This window comes from Myxine glutinosa, chromosome 4 (assembly GCF_964187855.1).
Source record: "Myxine glutinosa chromosome 4, kmMyxGlut1.1, whole genome shotgun sequence".
In the NCBI taxonomy this organism is placed as follows: Eukaryota; Metazoa; Chordata; class Myxini; order Myxiniformes; family Myxinidae; genus Myxine; species Myxine glutinosa.
In genome coordinates this window covers 146,805,956-146,823,950 of record NC_136264.1, presented here as the reverse complement: position 1 = coordinate 146,823,950, position 17,995 = coordinate 146,805,956, and the positions used below count along the sequence as shown (strand labels likewise).

General features: G+C 45.1%; 1 protein-coding gene across 3 annotated transcripts in view; it reads left to right on the top strand.

The window, feature by feature from the left end:
• The window catches only part of FUNDC1 (FUN14 domain containing 1), a 46,672-nt gene extending 39,509 nt beyond the window's left edge, over positions 1-7,163 (top strand). For all 3 annotated transcript variants that reach the window (XM_068113676.2, XM_068113675.2, XM_068113674.2), the window contains exons 3-5: positions 1,468-1,543; positions 2,775-2,903; positions 5,724-7,163. In XM_068113676.2, coding sequence (XP_067969777.2) covers positions 1,468-1,543; positions 2,775-2,903; positions 5,724-5,801 — 283 coding nt within the window. In that variant the 3' untranslated portion in view covers positions 5,802-7,163. The remainder of the gene's footprint in view (positions 1-1,467; positions 1,544-2,774; positions 2,904-5,723) is intronic.
• Positions 7,164-17,995: the final 10,832 nt, after the last annotated feature.

Sequence of the window (17,995 nt, the reverse complement as noted above, 5' to 3'; positions counted from 1 at the left end):
ATTCCACTGCTTCGCCGATGACATCCAGCTTTTCATCTCCACCAAGTCCGTCTCCACCGACACCCACTCTATCCTGACAAACTGCATCACTGAAATAAAATCCTGGCTTCAAATCTACTTCCTCAAACTTAACTGTGATAAATCTGAAATAATCATCATTGGCCCAAAAACGCTCACAAAATCCACCCATAACTTTGCCCTCAACATCGACGGTATCCCAGTATCCACCTCCCCTCTCATCCGGAATCTTGGCGTCATCTTTGACCAAACCCTCTCCTTCGACAAATACACTAAACAGATCACAAAGACAGCCTTCTTTCACCTGAAAAACATCGCCCGTCTCCGCTCATCCCTCTCCTCCACGGCTGCAGAAACCCTCATCCACGCCTTCATCACCTCCCGTCTGGACTACTGCAATAGCCTCCTCTATGGTTCACCCTCAACAATCACCAATAAACTCCAATACATTCAGAACTCCGCTGCCCGTCTACTCACCCATTCCCGGACCCGTGACCACATCACCCCCGTCCTTTACAAGCTTCACTGGCTCCCCATCTCCCAGAGAATCCAGTACAAAATCCTCCTCTTGACCTACAAAGCCCTCCATAACCTGGCCCCATCCTACCTGGCTGACCTCTCCAGACACACTCCCACCCGCAACCTCCGCTCTGCTGGTACCAACCTCCTGACCCCCCCCATCCGGACCAAATTCAGATCCTGGGGGGACAGGGCCTTCTCCATCGCTGCTCCCACCCTCTGGAACTCACTACCTCACACCATCAGAGACTCCTCCTCACTCACCACATTCAAAACATCACTCAAGACCCACCTGTTCAGCACTGCATTCAACATTCAACCCACAGCATTTAACCCCTGACTATCTCTTCTCCTTCTCCCTCCTTTTGCTTTAAATATTTCCCTATTGATTCTTGTCTTTTTGCAATTGTTGTTTTCATGTTTTGTTATGCATTATGTTTTGCACTCTGTCAAAGCGCCTTTGGGCTTCATGAAAAGCGCTATACAAAATAAATGAATTATTATTATTATTATCAAAATTTATGCCATGAGGGATTTTTGTCCGAAGTTTATGTAAAAAATAAATATACCATTAAGCAGGAAATGCAACTTCAGCTAATTTCACCTGATTGTAAGACGTGGAGGAAGCTATATATTATCTTTGGGGTCCCTGATTTGTTGTAAAATGGCCACAAGCTTCATGTTATCATGTCGCATTGCATACTTATCTTTATTGCTTCTAATTTCAGCAGATGTACTTCAAGAACAACTAACTAATATTCGGGCAATGTCTAGGCATAGAGAAGGTCCCCTTTAAATCTTAATGATTGTCAGTTTGAAGTCATTCGTCTGCATTCCGAAAACACTTTGTACTGGATGTTTTTTGCTTAATTGTTTTCAAGTGATGATGCATCCATTCTTTGGTATTTTAGAGCGAATATCTGTGTGCAGGTGTGCAGGCTTTGTATGCCAAAAGGTGGGCAAGCTTGCAGCTTCAGCTGTCGGGGGAGGATTTCTGTTGCTGCAGGTAACTCTTGCTTGGATGATATCGTATTATTGCGATTTGTTTATATTTGAAAGTGTGCTGTGACTTGTATTGCCTGTTTGGTTGTTCGTGTTGTTTATCGGTTTTGGGCCTATTCATGGGAATTATGATACATTGTTTCAGTTACGCCTGCATTTAACAAATATTCCAGCATGATAGTAGTAAACCTCTAATGAATGATCGTTTTAAGGCCATTTCCTCTGCTAGAGCGGGGGTTAGCCTTGCGGGCCCCATGACAATCATGGTTCCCTGTTTGAGTCAATGTTTTTATGGCCGGATGCCCTTCCTGACGCCAACCCTTAGTCGCCTCTTACGATGCGCAGGGATACGGTGTACCTATTCTAAATTGGGGTACACACCGGGATCATTCATCCCAGCAAGCTGGTACTCAATTTGCCGACCTCGGAAGGATGACAGGCTGAGTCAACCCCCCTGGCGTTAATTCAGCAATCGACCCGGATTCAAACTCAGGATTCTAAGATCCCAAGCCGGCACCCTAACCGCTAAGCCAACACCAGGCTATAGTAGTAAACCTCTAATAATAATAGTAAATTGCTTCTTTATCTTTCTTATCTACACACTGTATTCTCCCCTACCCCTCATCCTTACCTGCATTTCTTGTTGTCCATCACCGTTTACTCTGTCCCTTGGCCCTGCTGTCAGCATTTCCCCTTCTCTTCCTGCAGTTCCTCTTCTTTTGTTTACAACCTGGTATGTTATGTTCTGGAGTTCTTGAATTACATCTATACTCTTCCATGAGCGTTGACTATATATATATATATATATATATATATATATATATATATATATATATATATATATATATATATATATATATACATATATATATATATATATATATATATACATATATATATATATATATAAATATATATATATATTGCTCGCCTTTGTTCGGTCTTTCCAATTTGAATCGTTGGAAGGGCCTATTCTCCAGATTATTATTACAATGAATTTTATGTCATTCATAGTGTGAAAACTGTGAATGCTGCAGTTACAAAATGTGGTACATAGATGGTTAATAGTCTTAAGTTTATCTTTGACCTTAAATGGTCTTGGTTTCATACATTTATTTTACAGTTCAATGCAAGAACATGTAAGTTCCAGATTATTTAGCAGTTTGCACTAATCTCATTATTGTCCTCAATACGATAATCTTTATGTGATTGGGATTGTATTGTGTGTGCCTCAGATAGCAAACCACACCGGGTATGTACGTGTGGATTGGAAGCGTGTCGAACGTGACATGAACAAAGCTCGGCAAGAGCTGGCAAAAAGAGCTGATTTTGCTGCTTCAGAGGTCAACAGTGCCATGGGCGAGGTCAGGCTTTGGGGGTGGGGGGGGGGGGTGTTTCTCGATCCCAGTTATTCAAAATACATAGCTTCATGTCCAGTGCTCGGCTAGGCCTTTACAGCGGTGTTTATTCATGACTTGACGAGAATTACATTTTGCAACTTGGAACCCCACTCCTCCACCCCCCCTCTCCCCCCTCCACCCACCTGAGCTTATTTCATGATGCATTCAAATCAAACTTAATATATAGAGTCTTCACAAACTACTCCAAAGTGATAACGCAAAGAAATGCAGATGAAATGTGAATAAGTTGGATTATCAGAGAAAATCAAATGATTCTCAGTTGCATAATTATTTAAGCCTTTTGCCTAATTAACCCTAAATCACTTCAGGAGGAAATTATTTATTTGAAAGGTTACAAAATTCGTGATAGGTTTCACCTGTATGTAATCAGTGGTTTAACTGAAATTAAGCTCCCCCACTTATGTAAGGAATTTAAGGTGCAACTCATTTGTCAACCAACAAGGCACAAACATGAAGACCAACGAGCTTTCCAAATAAGTCCGACATAAAGTGATGGAAAAGCACCGTTCAGGAGAGGGTTATAAGAAGATTTCAGAGTCGCTCATTATCCCTTTGAGTACGATAAAATCAATCATTAAGAAGTGGAAGACCTATCATAACACCCATATTATACGCAGATCAGGTCAGCCATCCAAAACCCAGCAGCTGGACAAGCAGGCAACTGGTTCAGGATGACATGGAAAGATTTGCAAGGCTCTATGTCTAAGATGGCAGTCAGTGTTTATAAATCAACAATGTCCTGTTCCCTTCACAAAGTTGGCCTTCATGGATAGTTGGCAAGAAATAAGCCATTACTGAAAGAAAAAAAACACATCTAAATGCTTCGATGGAGGTTGGGAAAAAGCATCGTGATGTTACTGCAAGTGTGTGGAGAAACATTTTGTTGTCAGACGAGACAAAATTTGATCTTTTTGGTCTGAATTCAAGGTTTTACATCTGGCGCAAGCCTAACACTGCACATCATCAAGTCAACAACATACCTACTGTCGAGCATGGTGGTGGCAGCATCATGTTATGGGGCTGCTTTTCATCAGCAGGGACTGGCAAGCTTGTCAGGATAGAAGGAACAATGGATGGTGCAAATTACAGGAGAATCCTAGATGAAACCCTGCTTGAATCAGCCATGAATCTGAAACTGGGTAGAATGAATTCACATATCAGTAGGCCAATGATCCGAAACGTAAAGCTAAAGGCACAATGGCTGTATATGAAGAAAATAAATGTTCTTGAGTGGCCCAATCAAAGTCCTGACTTAAACCCAATTTAGCATTTATGGCGAGTCCTGAAGATTGCAGTCCAACGATGATTCCCATCAAACTTGGCAGAACTAGAGCAATTTTCACTTGACGAATGGGTGAAGATCTCACCATCCCGCTGTGGAAACCAAATGACTCATAGCAGTCATTGCTGCAAAAGGTCTTTCCACCAAAAGGTGTTTCCACCAACCAGTGGTCTTTTCCAGTTTTCACTTACTCACCGCAGGCAGGTTGCTGGTCTTTCTGTCTTCTACCGACTCCTCTCCGGCCTTGCTCCTCCAGCTCTCTCTGGGCTCTGTCCCCCAAATATTCCTACAGGTCGCACAAGATCTGCCTGCAACCCTCTAATGGTTAAACTGCCAAAATCAAGACTCTCTGCTCACCTTCACTCCTTCATTCCTCTTTTCTCCCGCCTCTGGAACAAACTCCCTCACTCTCTTCAATCCCACTCCTCCCTCTAGGTCTTCAAAACAGCTGTTCACCACCATCTCTTGTCTTCCCCCATCCAAAACCTTGATCTTTTCTACCCCCGCTAATTTCACCCCAAATCCACTTTTTTGAAATACCAACTTCTTTCCTGGAAGCCCTTGCTGTCCTTGTGTTTTATACTTCTCCCCCCCCCCCCCCCCCTTTTCCCACACATTCTCCCCCAAGCCCTCTCCCTCCCACACATCTCCCGATGTCCCTGTTCTCAAATGTTGTGTTTATGTGCTTCCCCTTCTCTCCCCATCTTGTCTACCGCTCCCCTTTTTATATACTTTGTTTGTTTGTCTGTTTGATTTGTTTGTGTGATAAATGTTAGCTCTTTCACAAGCCGCGATTATGTATCCAAAAAAAATAAAAATAAACCAGTGAATTTTGATTTGTACATGCTTTTTGCAGGTATTCCTGATATGTGACCTACTTCAACTACACATGTGGTTATACAGTATTGGAAATGACAAGGGAAAAATGTATGAAAGGGGGACAGGCTGTCAGAATGTTTAGTAAAGCTCAGAGGTATAAGTGGAAAAGATCATGAGGTGATTGTGCACAGCAGACTTCAATTCCTGGATGGAAGAGCTCAAGAGACTCAGGAAGACTGCTACAGGCAAGAGAAGAGGAGGCTGGATGCAAGTCATCATTTAACTTTGCGAGAGTAATTGTTGGTAGAATGTATGATACCTGAAAGGGTAGGTGCTATGCTTAGAGGTGAGAGGGCAGGAGGAAACAGACAACAGACAATAGTCAGTGAAAGCTTTTTATTGGTGTCGTACTTGTTTGTTACCATTCTGATTGGTTGGATGACATCAAAGCATAAACTGTTAACAAATGACTATGCAGGTGCAGTGGTATTTTCATATGATAACGTGCTATTTTGCTTTTGTAGCCTTTTCCTTACCATTTCAACTAAAAAATTTCTAATTCTGTATAAAAAAAATTACCAAAATAATCAATTTCAAAAAATACAATTGCACTGCTGGTAAAGCCTCTCCCCTTCTCACCCATTGATTCTTTTGCCCAACAGGTGCAACTCTTTGTGAAGAAGAATATCGTCATCACAGGAGGTTTCATTGGTGGTTTCCTGCTGGGGCTTGCTTCTTAACCGAGGAGAACAACAGATGGAGAATGGGAATTTTTTATTGTACCAAAGGCTAAATGTTCACAGTGTGAAAGAAGTGAGGAGGGAAAGGTTTATTTTGGACAATCTGGGAGATTGATGATGAAAAAAAAAAATGTTTAATAAATTTTTTTCTTGAAAACGTTTGACACAGACATGGGAAGATAAAAGTGCGATTAATTTGGGGAATTTTTGGAATGCTGTTGGAGAAAATTTGTTCAATGAGGGTCGGGGTTGTATAACCGGAATGCGTTTCATGACGATGGAGTACATAATGGATTCATATTTGAGAACGAGTAATGTGAGGGATGGAGAATGAACTTTAGGTTCTAGTCAATGAGGTTGGACTGGGTAGGATAAAGAGTTAAGTTGTTGTAACCTCGACAAGATATTGTCCAAAACCGATCACTGCTAGATTAGCTTGCTTCATATTGTTCACCTTTTATTTTGTTAATTGCTGCCATGTTTTTCCTGTTCCAAATTGTACATCCAGGATTTCCCGACGGACTTTCTTTTGTATTGCTTAATGTCCCATTAATTGATGATTTCTCGTATTGCATGGGTCGTTTCAACTGCCTATTAAATGACACTGATGGGATGGGTTTTTTTTTTTAATTGTATTATTATTTTGTACATTCTCTTGTGTGTTTAGTATAATTTTGTAGTTTGAGTACCAAACAGAATTATTTCCAACCACAAATTGTACTTAAAAATTTGTATCATCATACGCACCGTCGTTTTCAACACAGATGGTTCAACAACTTGTGTTCTATAAAGAAGTATGTGATGGTGCTAATGTGAAGCCGGTCGTGGTCAGGAAGACCCCAGTGGGGAAAGGCTGGGTTTTCTTTGGTGGGTATAATGGTGGGTTTTATTTTATTGGTGTCTTGCTAAACCAGGAAGATTTGCGCCTGTGTTACCTGCATCGCTGGCATGTTTCTTTTACTGCAAGGTGATGAATCCAGTAGAGGATGGCCGTTGTGCGTTGTATGTGGTGCGCGTGATCCGTTGTAAATGTGGATATCCCACATTGGATGTTTGCCTGCGGATGGCCATCATTTTTGGTTTCGTGGTAGCAGCAGTAGATAGCATGGATATGTGGTTCCATTTAAAGCAGGGTTCCATGAGAATTGCAAGCAGTATTGCACGCAAGTATTGTCTGCTCAGTGATATATTGGACCATTGTATAATTGATATTTTTCATTAGTATAGCACCATTATTTTTGACTCCATGTTAATTATTTGTGGATTGTTTAGCTGCTGCTGCTATTTCTTTTGTACATTTTAAATCTGTACTTTTGCACAGTTCACCCACACTAACGGTATAAACATTCGATCTACGCTTCATGCTGGTGTTTCTTGTGGTTTCCTCAAGCATTGGTCTTCCTTGTGTTTGCAGGGATTTTTTGTGATCTTTGAGCGAAGGCTTGCAATCAGAGTTTGACATACTGAGGTGCATGGTGCATCATTGTGGCGGTGAGCTCTGAGCCAGCCACCCTTTGCTCAAATATGTTCTGTGTATTTTGTGTCCAAGCTTTGTATGGTTTTAATTCACCTGCATTTGTTTCTGTTGACATTTTAAGAGCATGATTTTGAATCCTCTTTTGCTGTTTATTTTGTTAAACCACTGTGGCTCTGATTGTATAGGACTATACATATATATTATAACAGCTGGGAATCCGGTTTTGAGTTTCGCGGGTCGTGTCAAAATGACCGCAACCGCCAGATAAATTCACAGCCTCGAGCAAGTTCCTAGACCTGTTTGTCACATTACAATTCCAGTTTGGACCAAGTATTTAACAGAGTAATGTGCTGATAGGCGCTTGCGACCTTCCTCATCTGGCCGAGCAAGCGCTCTGAGCCGGATTGAGCCAGCTTGTCTAACGATACTGAAGTCACCAAATGAGACCACCACACAAGAAGAATCCAACCCCACGATCAGGTACATTAACAACAAGAGCAATCGGAGATTGCAGACCCTCGCCAGGACGTGTTTGTTGGGTGTTTTTGTACATTCTTTCATTATTTTGTGCAACCCTACTTTCATCAGCCACGTGTGACACATTACGTCGTCTTTATAAAACTGAATTCAGTATTGTATTTAAAAAATTTTTTTGGGATGAGGCTGTCCTCGGGATTTTTAACGTCCTCGGAGTCTTTTCGGTCATCAGGGTCCTATGGCTCTTTTGGGTCATCGGGGTCCTCTGGTTCTTTATGGTATTTAAGGGTCTTCAGGGTATGTTGGGGTCTTAAAGGTTCTTCAAAGGTCCAATGGGTTTCAGCAGTCCAAAGTGTTGAAAGGTACATTCCAATTTAAATAATACATACGTAATTAATAGATAGGATGCCACTGACTTCAAGCAGTACATCATTAATAGATATATTGAAAACTCACATGGCCAGAGAAGATAATATTGTTGCGGATCTCCACGCCGGCCTGTTCCCCTTACCAAGGGGGGATTAGTCCCCTTGTCTTTGACTGACCGACGGGACCCGGAGCCTATGACGTCCTTCCTGGACAGCGCGAAGTAGGGTCGTAGGACTAATCACTAATACCTAAGTATTCGCGCCGCCCAGAAACGAAGCAACGAGCCCCGCCCGAATCACGGGTGTTGGTGGATACCCGAGCCGTTATCAATGACTAAACCCGATCCAAGCGGTTCTTAATCGTGCCACACTTACCCAATGATGGAAATCACAGAAACGGTCGAATTTGGAAGAAAGGAAGAACAGAATTTATTTACACAATGTACAATGGTTCAGCAGAAGAAGACACAGTGCAGCCTTAAACAGTCTTATACTTATCCCCTGGACAAACGGGCCCGTTCACACTCAGACACACTCACACGGGGTTGCAGACGAACAGGTTTATGGTCCAGGGATGGCGTCCGGGCAGCTCTCCCTCCGGTCCCCAGCTCGCACCGCGAAGGAGATGAATACAGCGGCCAGGAGCTCTCCACGTGCCGTTGGCGCGCACGGGATTATTACAGGGTGAACGGGTAGGGCTGGCTTTGGCGGTTAATCACTCGCGTGGCTGCGTATGTAATGGTTCAAAATACGGTCACAATGCGCTCCGCAATTCCTCGATACTGTCGTGTGCACGCGCGACTTCGTGAGTTCTCCAACAACCAACCCTCATCAGTGCTCTCCAACAAGTCCTTTTCCAGCCAGTTCTCCTCTCGCGAGTCCTGTTTAAGGGCTGTTGCGAAGGCTTATATAGCCCTGCCCAGCGAACTCTCTGGAACTTACCAGATGTTCTTCACCACGCCCTATCACGCCATGCCCTCCGAGCCCTGGTTGGCTGGGAGCCCTTACCGTCACCGCCTCTGACGTGCTCCTCGACTCTGCCACACACCGACCTCGCGCTCCTCCCTCTTTAAAGGCCTACCTCGTGTCACCTGGCTAGTTTTGAGCCAACAAAGGGCAGCGAACGCTGCTGGCAGCCAAAGCGTAACAAACTTGAGGGATGCCAAATGGGGCGCGGGATCGATTATGCCCACTGATGTAATTGGGGGGTGGCGCAAAGATGAAAGGGACCTAAGCTCATTTCTTTACACAACGCAGATGTTACTAGGGAAATGGCCTACTCTTACACATACTATGACATAACTAATACTCTAAGTGGGCCTACGTGTTGCTTGTGGACTAACTATCGGGGGCAAACCTTTAGCCTTTAATGATGTCATATTTACAATCTCAAAACCGCAACAATATATTAGTTTCTTCTTCTTCAAACAATAACAACTTCTGGTTGCCAGGCCGTAAGACCAATTATATTGAAATTTTAAACGTGTGTTCCGCTTTAAGACTACTGTATTACTTTGAAGTTTCAGATAGATCAATTAAGTGGTTCAAGATATTTAAAAAAATTTTTAATTTTCGTTCAATCCGTCGAAACCATGTGACATGAATTATTCAAGGGCAACATGGTATATGCAAGGCTTGGGGAACACGTGTGAAGTTTCTGTTCGATCTGTTCAGCCTTTCTGGAGGAGTGGCTTTTTTTTCTTGCTTTTTTTTTGGATACAGAATTGAGGATCGTGAAAGAGCTAACATTTATCACAAAAAAAAAAAATCAGACACACAAAGTATATAATAAGGGGAGCAGTAGACAAGATCGGGAGAGAAGGGGAAGCACACAAACACAACATTTCAGTGTAGGGACATCGGGAAATCTGTGGGAGGGAGAGGGTGTGGGAAGGGGGGGGGGTGGATGGTGGGATAAGTATAAAACACAAGGACACTGCAAGGACTTCCAGGAAAGCAGTTGGTATTTCAAAAAAGTGTATCTGGGGTGAAATTAGCGGGGGTAGAAAAGATCAAGGTTTTGGATGGGGGAAGATAAGAGATGGTGGTGAACAGCTGTTTTAAAGACCTGGAGGGAGGAGTGGGATTGAAGAGAGTGAGGGAGTTTGTTCCAGAGGTGGGAGAAAAGAGTGAAGGTGAGCAGAGAGCTTAGATTTTGGCAGTTTAACCATAAGAGGGTTGCAGGTAGATCTTGTGTGACCTGTAGGAATATTTGGGGGACAGAGCCCAGAGAGAGCTCTGGGAGCAAAGCCGGAGAGGAGTTGGTAGAAGACAGAAAGACCACCAACCGGCCTGCGGTGAGTAAGTGAAAGGCCCTCGGAGTTAGCTTCATCGCGGGAGATTCCAATGATTCTGAAAGATTTGGTTTCAACAGCATGAAGATGAGCTAGGTGTGAGGCAGGAGCACCAGCCCAGAAGGGAGAGCAGTACTCCATTGAGCTGTGGATGTGAAACCTTGTATGTGGCCTTGTGTGAAAGCCTTGTATGTGGTGAGGAGCTCAGGTGTGCCAAGGAAGGACTTCGCAAGACGGAGGATACCCAGTCGGTGACTGGCTTTGGAGGCCAGATTTGAAACATGGTTTTCCCAGGAAAGATCATGGCAAATAGTGAGACCCAAAAGCTTGAGTGACAGAACTTCTTGGAGAGGATTATTCAGAAAGTGGATGGGAGGGTTGTCCAGTCGGTCTTTTCGGAGAGACATAGTAAGAGTGTGAGATTTGTCAGGATTGAAAGACATGTTCCACTTGTTTGACCAGTCTGTGATTTTGTCCAGGTCTGCAGAGAGTGAAGAGGCTGCAGACTGCCGATCTGAGGGATGAGGAATGGAGCGGCAGATAGTGGAGTCATCAGCAAAGAGACAGAGAGGATTTTCAAGAGTCAGAGAGATCATTGATATATAAAAAAGCACAGGGCCCAGAACACTACGTTGGGGAACTCCAGCCTGAACAGGTAGGGGAGATGAGAGAAACCCATTCAGGGCCACACGTTGACTACGACGGGAGAGGAAGTCCGCCAGCCATGCGTGGAGATTTCCATGGATAACGTAGGAGGAGAGTCCTCTGGACTTTTGCACAGTTAATTTCCTGTTTGGCATTGAGGATCTCCATCCATTGTTGAGACAGCAGAAGCAGCATGTCCAGAGTAGAGTGACCTGGTCTGAAACCAACTTGATGATCAGAGATCAAGCCATTGGAGAAGAGGAAAGATTTCATATCCGAAGCAATGATGGATTCCATGACTTTGCTGATAATTGGGAGAAGGCTGATTGGTCTGTAGTTGCACGGATCTTTTTTTGTGTAAAGCGGTGATGTTGGCTGATTTCCAAGCTGATGGCAGATGACCTTGAACAAAAGAGAGGTTGAAGAGAACAGAGAGGGAGTGGAAGAGCGGCAGAACAGGATTTTAGGACCCGTGGGCTGATGCTGTCAGGTCCAGTTGCAGAATCAGAGTCGAGGGTTGACAAACTTTTCCACTTTGTCAGGAGGAAAGGACACAGAGTTCAGGAGCAGCTGGGTACGGTGGGTACAGAGAGGGATGGGTTTGGGGCACAAGATTTAGAGGCAAACACAGAGTTGGGGCATTCAGCTTTTTCACTTGCGGAGTCGGCTGTGTAGCCGTTTGAGGTAAGGGAGGGGATGGAGGGGGAACAAACACCAGAAACAGATTTGACCAGACGCCACCAGGATTTGGAAGAGGGAGACAGATTTGAAAGTTCGGTCTTGAGAATGGAGAGATATTGTTTCCTGGCTCTCCTGAGTGTGGACACACACTTGTTTTGGGCTTTGTGAAAGGAAATGAGCTTTCCTTCCATTGGATTTGCTTTCCAGGAGGCGAAGGCAAGTTGTTTCTGGGCAACAGCCTCACCACAAGAATCCGTGTACCATGGACAGGAGGAAGGGTATGACAACTGAAGACGAGATGGGATAAATCTGTGCATGAGAGAAAGCAATTTATTTTAATTTGGTAGAATTCCCAGGATGAGTTGATGTCAGAAGCGGTAAAGATGGGAGACCAGTCCACGTGATTTATGGCTGCTTGAAGACCGTGCCAGTTGGCCTGAGTGAAATGCAAAACTCGTCGATGCTGAGGAGGCTCTCTGAGAATGGTCAGAGAGATGTCCACTTCAACAAGCACATGATCAGATGAGCCGATTGGAGCAGAAGAAGAGCAGCAGACATTTGCAGGGAAGTTAGTCATAACCAAGTCTAGAAGAGAAGGTTCTCCATTGACTGAGATCCGGGTCAGGAAATTGACAGATTGTGTCAGTCCCAGTGAGTCGCAGAAGTCCTTTGCTGAGGAGCCATGGCTGGTGAGAGAGGTACCCACACCCAGCCAACTGGCATGGTGACAATTAGAATCACCACATATGAGGAAGAGAGAGTTGGGATGAGTAGATAGAAGTTGGTCCATATTATCAGACAGTGAGATGTAGATGGTGTCATCACTGTTTGGTGGATGGTACAACACACATATGAACAAAAGGTGGGAGCGAAGGGGAAGCCGTAGCCAGAGGTATTCCTGGGGGTGAGGTGGAGAGAGGGCAGTGCAGGGCGAGTGAGGAAGAGTTTTTGATGAAGATAGCGACCCCACCTCCAGGTCGAGGCTCAGGTCTATCATACCGGAGGAGGGAGTAACCCGGAGGAGGGAGTAACCCGGGAGAGATATTAAGGAATCAGAGACATCATGAAGGAGGAAAGTTTCTGTTAAGCAGATCAAGTCTGGTTTGTCAGAAGCAACCTGTATGGAGAGATCAGTCAAGTTTGAGCGAAGGCCCCGGATGTTTGAGGTCCAACCGTTAATGAAGAGGAAGGGGGAGCATCGGATACAGAACAGGGGGGGAGGGGTAGGGTAAGATGTGGAAGAGGAGGAAGAGGTTGGGGGAGCTGTTGACAGTGTGTCAGAGATTTCAGAATAGTTAGGAGAAATTGAAGGGTGGGGCGGACAAAAGGTTTGATGGTGATTGGGTGAGGCACAGTGAGGTGTTATTTGGGGGGTGGGGGGGGGGGCAGAGCATGGCAGAAGCTTAGGGGGAGATGGAGGTGAGAGTTGGAAGGGGGAAGAAGTGGGGAGGATGCTTTGAGGAGGAGGGGTGAGAGGGGGGAAATGGAGAAGAAATGAGGGTGGGGAGATTTGAAGGGGAGGGGTTAGGTGAGAGCTTAGGAGGGAAGGGGCAAGGGGGGGATTTGAAAGGGATGGGGGAGATTTGGAGGGGAGGGGTGAGGGGGGGGGGGGAGTTTAGGAGGGGAGGGGTGAGGAGGGGAGTTTAGGAGGGGAGGGGTGAGGAGGGGAGTTTAGGAGGGTAGGGGTGAGGGGGAGTTTAGGAGGGGAGGAATGAGGGGGGGAGATTTGGAGGGGAGGGGTAAGTTTGGATTCTAGAAAGTGTTGTATGGTTAATGGGAAATGAACATTTATTGCAAAATGAGTTTCTTGTCACCTTCAAGTCAAAGATACGTTTAAGGACGCTGGAGGGTGGGTGGAGTGCCAGTGAGTTTAGGGAATGTAGGAAAGAGGAACTGTAAGAGATGGAATTATTTTTTTTTGGAAGAATAGATTTGGTGAGCAAGTCGAAAGCAACCTTTTAAAGAAGAAGAAGAAAAAAAAGTGTTGTAATATACGACAGAATACATCACTTCAGGGGAAAGTTTAAACATTTTTAAATTGAACAGTGAAAACTATCTGGGTAAATGGGGGTGAAACGCGTGGTCGAAGAACGAACGAACGAATAAGAACAACGAATAAACGAATAATAACAGCGGATAAGAACAAAGAGATGTTTCGGCTAGGTGGTGTAATCGCATCTGGGTATCGTCGGTGCTTGTGGTGTTATTTGCAATTGCGTGCTGATCACATGCTTGGCCGAGTGTGCTTTATAAGAATGAAGGGGAAAATCACAAGGGCAATTTACACACTGGGAATTTGTCCATATACAACAACACAACATGCATTTTAAAAGGCCATTTTCCCTGCTAGAGCGGGGGTTAGCCTTGCGGTCCCCATGACAATCGTCTCCATTTTGCCCTATTTTCTGCATCTCTCCTTGTTAACCCCCTTGCCCGCATTTCTTCTTCCACCATCTTTAGCCAAGTCTTTCTCGGTCTTCCCCGTCTTCTACTTCCTTCTTCATTAATTTCCATCACTCTTCTCAACCAGTCACTTTCATCCTTCCTCAACACATGACCAAACCATCTCAACCTGTTCCTCTTCACAGCATCAATCACAGGCTCTATTCCCATCATTTTTCGCAATTCATCATTTGTCTTCCTCTCTCTCAACGATACTCCGCACATCCGTCGAACCATTCGCATTTCCACCCTTTCCAACCTTCGTTGCTGCTCTACGTTCATTACCCATGTCTCGCTCCCATAAATCATAACACTTCTCACACATGCAGCATACACCTTTCCCTTCAGCTTCAACGACACTCCCCTCATGATCAGCACGACACTCAATTCCCGAAACTTCTTCCATGCACATCTCACTCGAGCAACCGTTGCCGAGTCTGATCCACCTTCTCCATTCAGCATGTCTCCGAGGTAGCAAAATGTTTTCACACCTTCCAGCTTCACGCCGTCTCCAAGATCCAACTCAACATTTCCTCCATCTGCAGCTCCCTCTGTGCACACCTTACATTTGAATGTAGCTGTCACACTGGTTAATGACCCTCTCAGACCACTACATTTTTGATGAACCCACTCAGCGCACATTGTACACTGAATGGAGTTCACTCCGACACCCTTCCTACACACAGCACAGGGCCACTTCCCAGTTTTTTCCACCTCACCACATGCTTTACCACTTGCCATCACCTTCGTCTTTCCGATATTCACCTTCAGACCTTTTGTCTCCATACATTCCTTCCACGTGTTCATCTTTTCCTTCAGTCCATCTATACTTTCTGCAATCAACACCAGATCATCTGCATACAACAACTCCCACGGTAAACCCTCCTTTACGTTCTGAGCCAGCACCTCCATCACAGCTACAAATAGTAGTGGACTTAGTACCGACCCCTGATGCACTACCCACCTTCACCTCAAACTCACCACTGTTCCCGTCCTTCGTCCTTACAGCTGTGCGCGCTCTTTTGTACATTGCCATCACTACTCTGATCAACCATTCCTCCACTCCTAACTTCCTCAATGCTCATGTCAATACTTTGCGTGGAACCCGATCGAATGCTTTCTCCAGATCAACAAACCCAAGAAACAACTTCTTCCTCTTCTCCATGTACTTCTCCTGCAACTGCCTCACAATGAAAAGCGCGTCTGTCGTTCCTCTTCCTGGCATGAATCCAAACTGCATTTCGTCGATCTTCACTTGCTTCCTTATCCTCCTCTCCAACACCCTTTCCAATACCTTCATTCCATGCTCCAATAACTTTATCGCTCGGTACGAGCCACACTCCAGAGGGTCACCTTTCCCCTTGTATAGAGGGACGAGGGTACTCAGTTCCCAATCCACTGGAATGCGGCCTTCTTTCACCACCAGATTACAGATCTCTGTCATTCTCTTCACACCCCAACTTCCTGCTGCCTTCAACATATCTCCCACAACTCCCGTCGGCCCTCCCGCTCTTCTACCCTTCATTGCTTTTATCGCTTCCTCAACTTCCTTCTCAGTTATCTTCTCTGCCGGTCCTAAAACTGGGTTACTCTCTATGTTGCCATCCCATTCATTCTATGTATTCAACAGCATTTCCATATATCTTTTCCATCTTCCTTTAATTCCATCTGTGTCGACAACGATTTGTCCCACTTCATCCTTCAAGCAACTCACCCCCATCACATCACACCTCTTTCGCTATCTGCTTTGCAATCCTGAATACTGCTTTCTGACCCTCTTCCGAATCCAAGCGTTCTCCGAACATTTTCCTACATGCCTCCTGCGCCTTTGCTACCTCTTTCTTTGCAGCCTTCCTGGCTGCCTTATAACTTTCATGCTCTGCTGTTTCTGCTCCCGTACCCTTCGCCTTCTGCCACTCCTTGAACTTCTTCCTCTTCTCGTCAATCCTCTTTCCAACTTCATCATCCCACCACCATGTTTCCGAGTGCCTCAGTGGTCCTTTTGTCCATCCACATACCTCACCAACGGCTCCCAACAGACTAGCTTTCATTGACATCCAACCACTTTCAAGCTCAACCACATCATCCTCGACCCTACTCAGCCTCTCTTTTAATGCCTCCCTTACTGTCACCTCTTTCAACCTCCACACCTTCATTCTCGGTTGGTACTTCACCCGCCGAGCTCTCCTCGCACCTTTCACCCTTACGTCGCAGACAACCAAGTGGTGCTGTGAAACAGCCTCCTCCCCCGGGATCACCTTTGTGTCCCGGAGGTGCCCCCTATCTCGCCTACGCACCATCAGGTAGTCAACGGTTGTCGTCGACCCACCTGACGTGTATGTAACAAGCTTATTATCCTCTTTCTGGAACTGAGTATTACAAATCAACAAATCAGCTCCATCAGCAAACTCCAAAATCCTTTCACCTTCTCCATTTCTCACACCATATCCGTAACCCCCATGAACTCCGTCAAAACCATCCATACTCCTTCCCACATGTCCATTTAGGTCTCCTCCTACCACAACAACTTCCTCATCTTTCACGTTTTCCATCAGCTTCTCTATCGCACACCAGAACTTGTCCTTCTCTTCATCGCTTCGACCAACCTGCGGAGCATATCCCGAGATGACATTCACCAAGAGCTTTCCAATCATTTTCACCATCATCAACCTATCACTCACTCTAGTCACACTCACCACACTGTCTACAAACTCCTCAGAAAACAGGACACCAACACCATTCACGCCCTCCAGGCACCCTTGCCACACAAACTTGTATTTCTGTCCCTGCCTACCCTTCACCATTCTCACACCACTTCCCTTCCATCTCGTCTCTTGCACACAACATACTATGTCCACTCTTCTTCTGACCAATACTTCCACCACTTCTCCTGATCTCCCTGTCATTGTCCCTACATTCCATGTCCCAAACCTCAGAAACCGATCTCCACTTCGGGCTGCACCCTGCCCATATGTACTTGTGATTGTCATGGTTCTCTTTTTGAGGCAATGTTTTTATGGCCGGATGCCCTTCCTGACGCCAACCCTCTTAGTCGCCTCTTACGACATTCAGGGATACACGCAGGTACTGCGACACGCAGTACCTATTCTTATCCAGGGTACACACTGGGAAACGTTTAAAACATGGAAATTCTGGGGGGTAGGGGGGGGGGGCGTCAGCATCACGGCTGCGGTTTAAACATATTGAAATAAATATTTAAACAAAACCATGAAAAACAATCTGGGAAAAGTCTCTAAGTGAGAACGTGGATTTGAGAAAGCAGGAGCAGAGGTGAAAGAAAAAGAAGATATAGGGGGCGGGGCACAAGTCGAGACAAGGAGGCCGCACGAGACACCAGGCCGCACGAGGCGCGAACAAAGAAACGACTAATTACACACAAATTTGCAAAACTACAAAACCAAAACCAAATAGAAACACACAATAACACATACACAACAAAATACGCAGCGGAAATTTGACAAAGAAACGAACGGGAAAACACTCAAACTTTGATGCCGTGGAGAGATCGAAGCAACCTCACTCTGTCCATATGCCCTAACTAATTAGCATAGCTCCACCCCCCGCATGGAGACGCATAACGCTTACCCAGACATCCAGGGCCCTGACTGAGATACATGAAGGTGGCTACACTGCATACGGCGCACGCTAATCTATACAATCCTATCTGTACTAAGGTATTTCATTGCCTACCCTCATACACGTAACAATACAATACATGTGGAGGAGTCCAGAAGCAGAGTTATCAGGAGCTTTTTGGTGCAACCCAACATAAAAACTCCAAGATCCGTA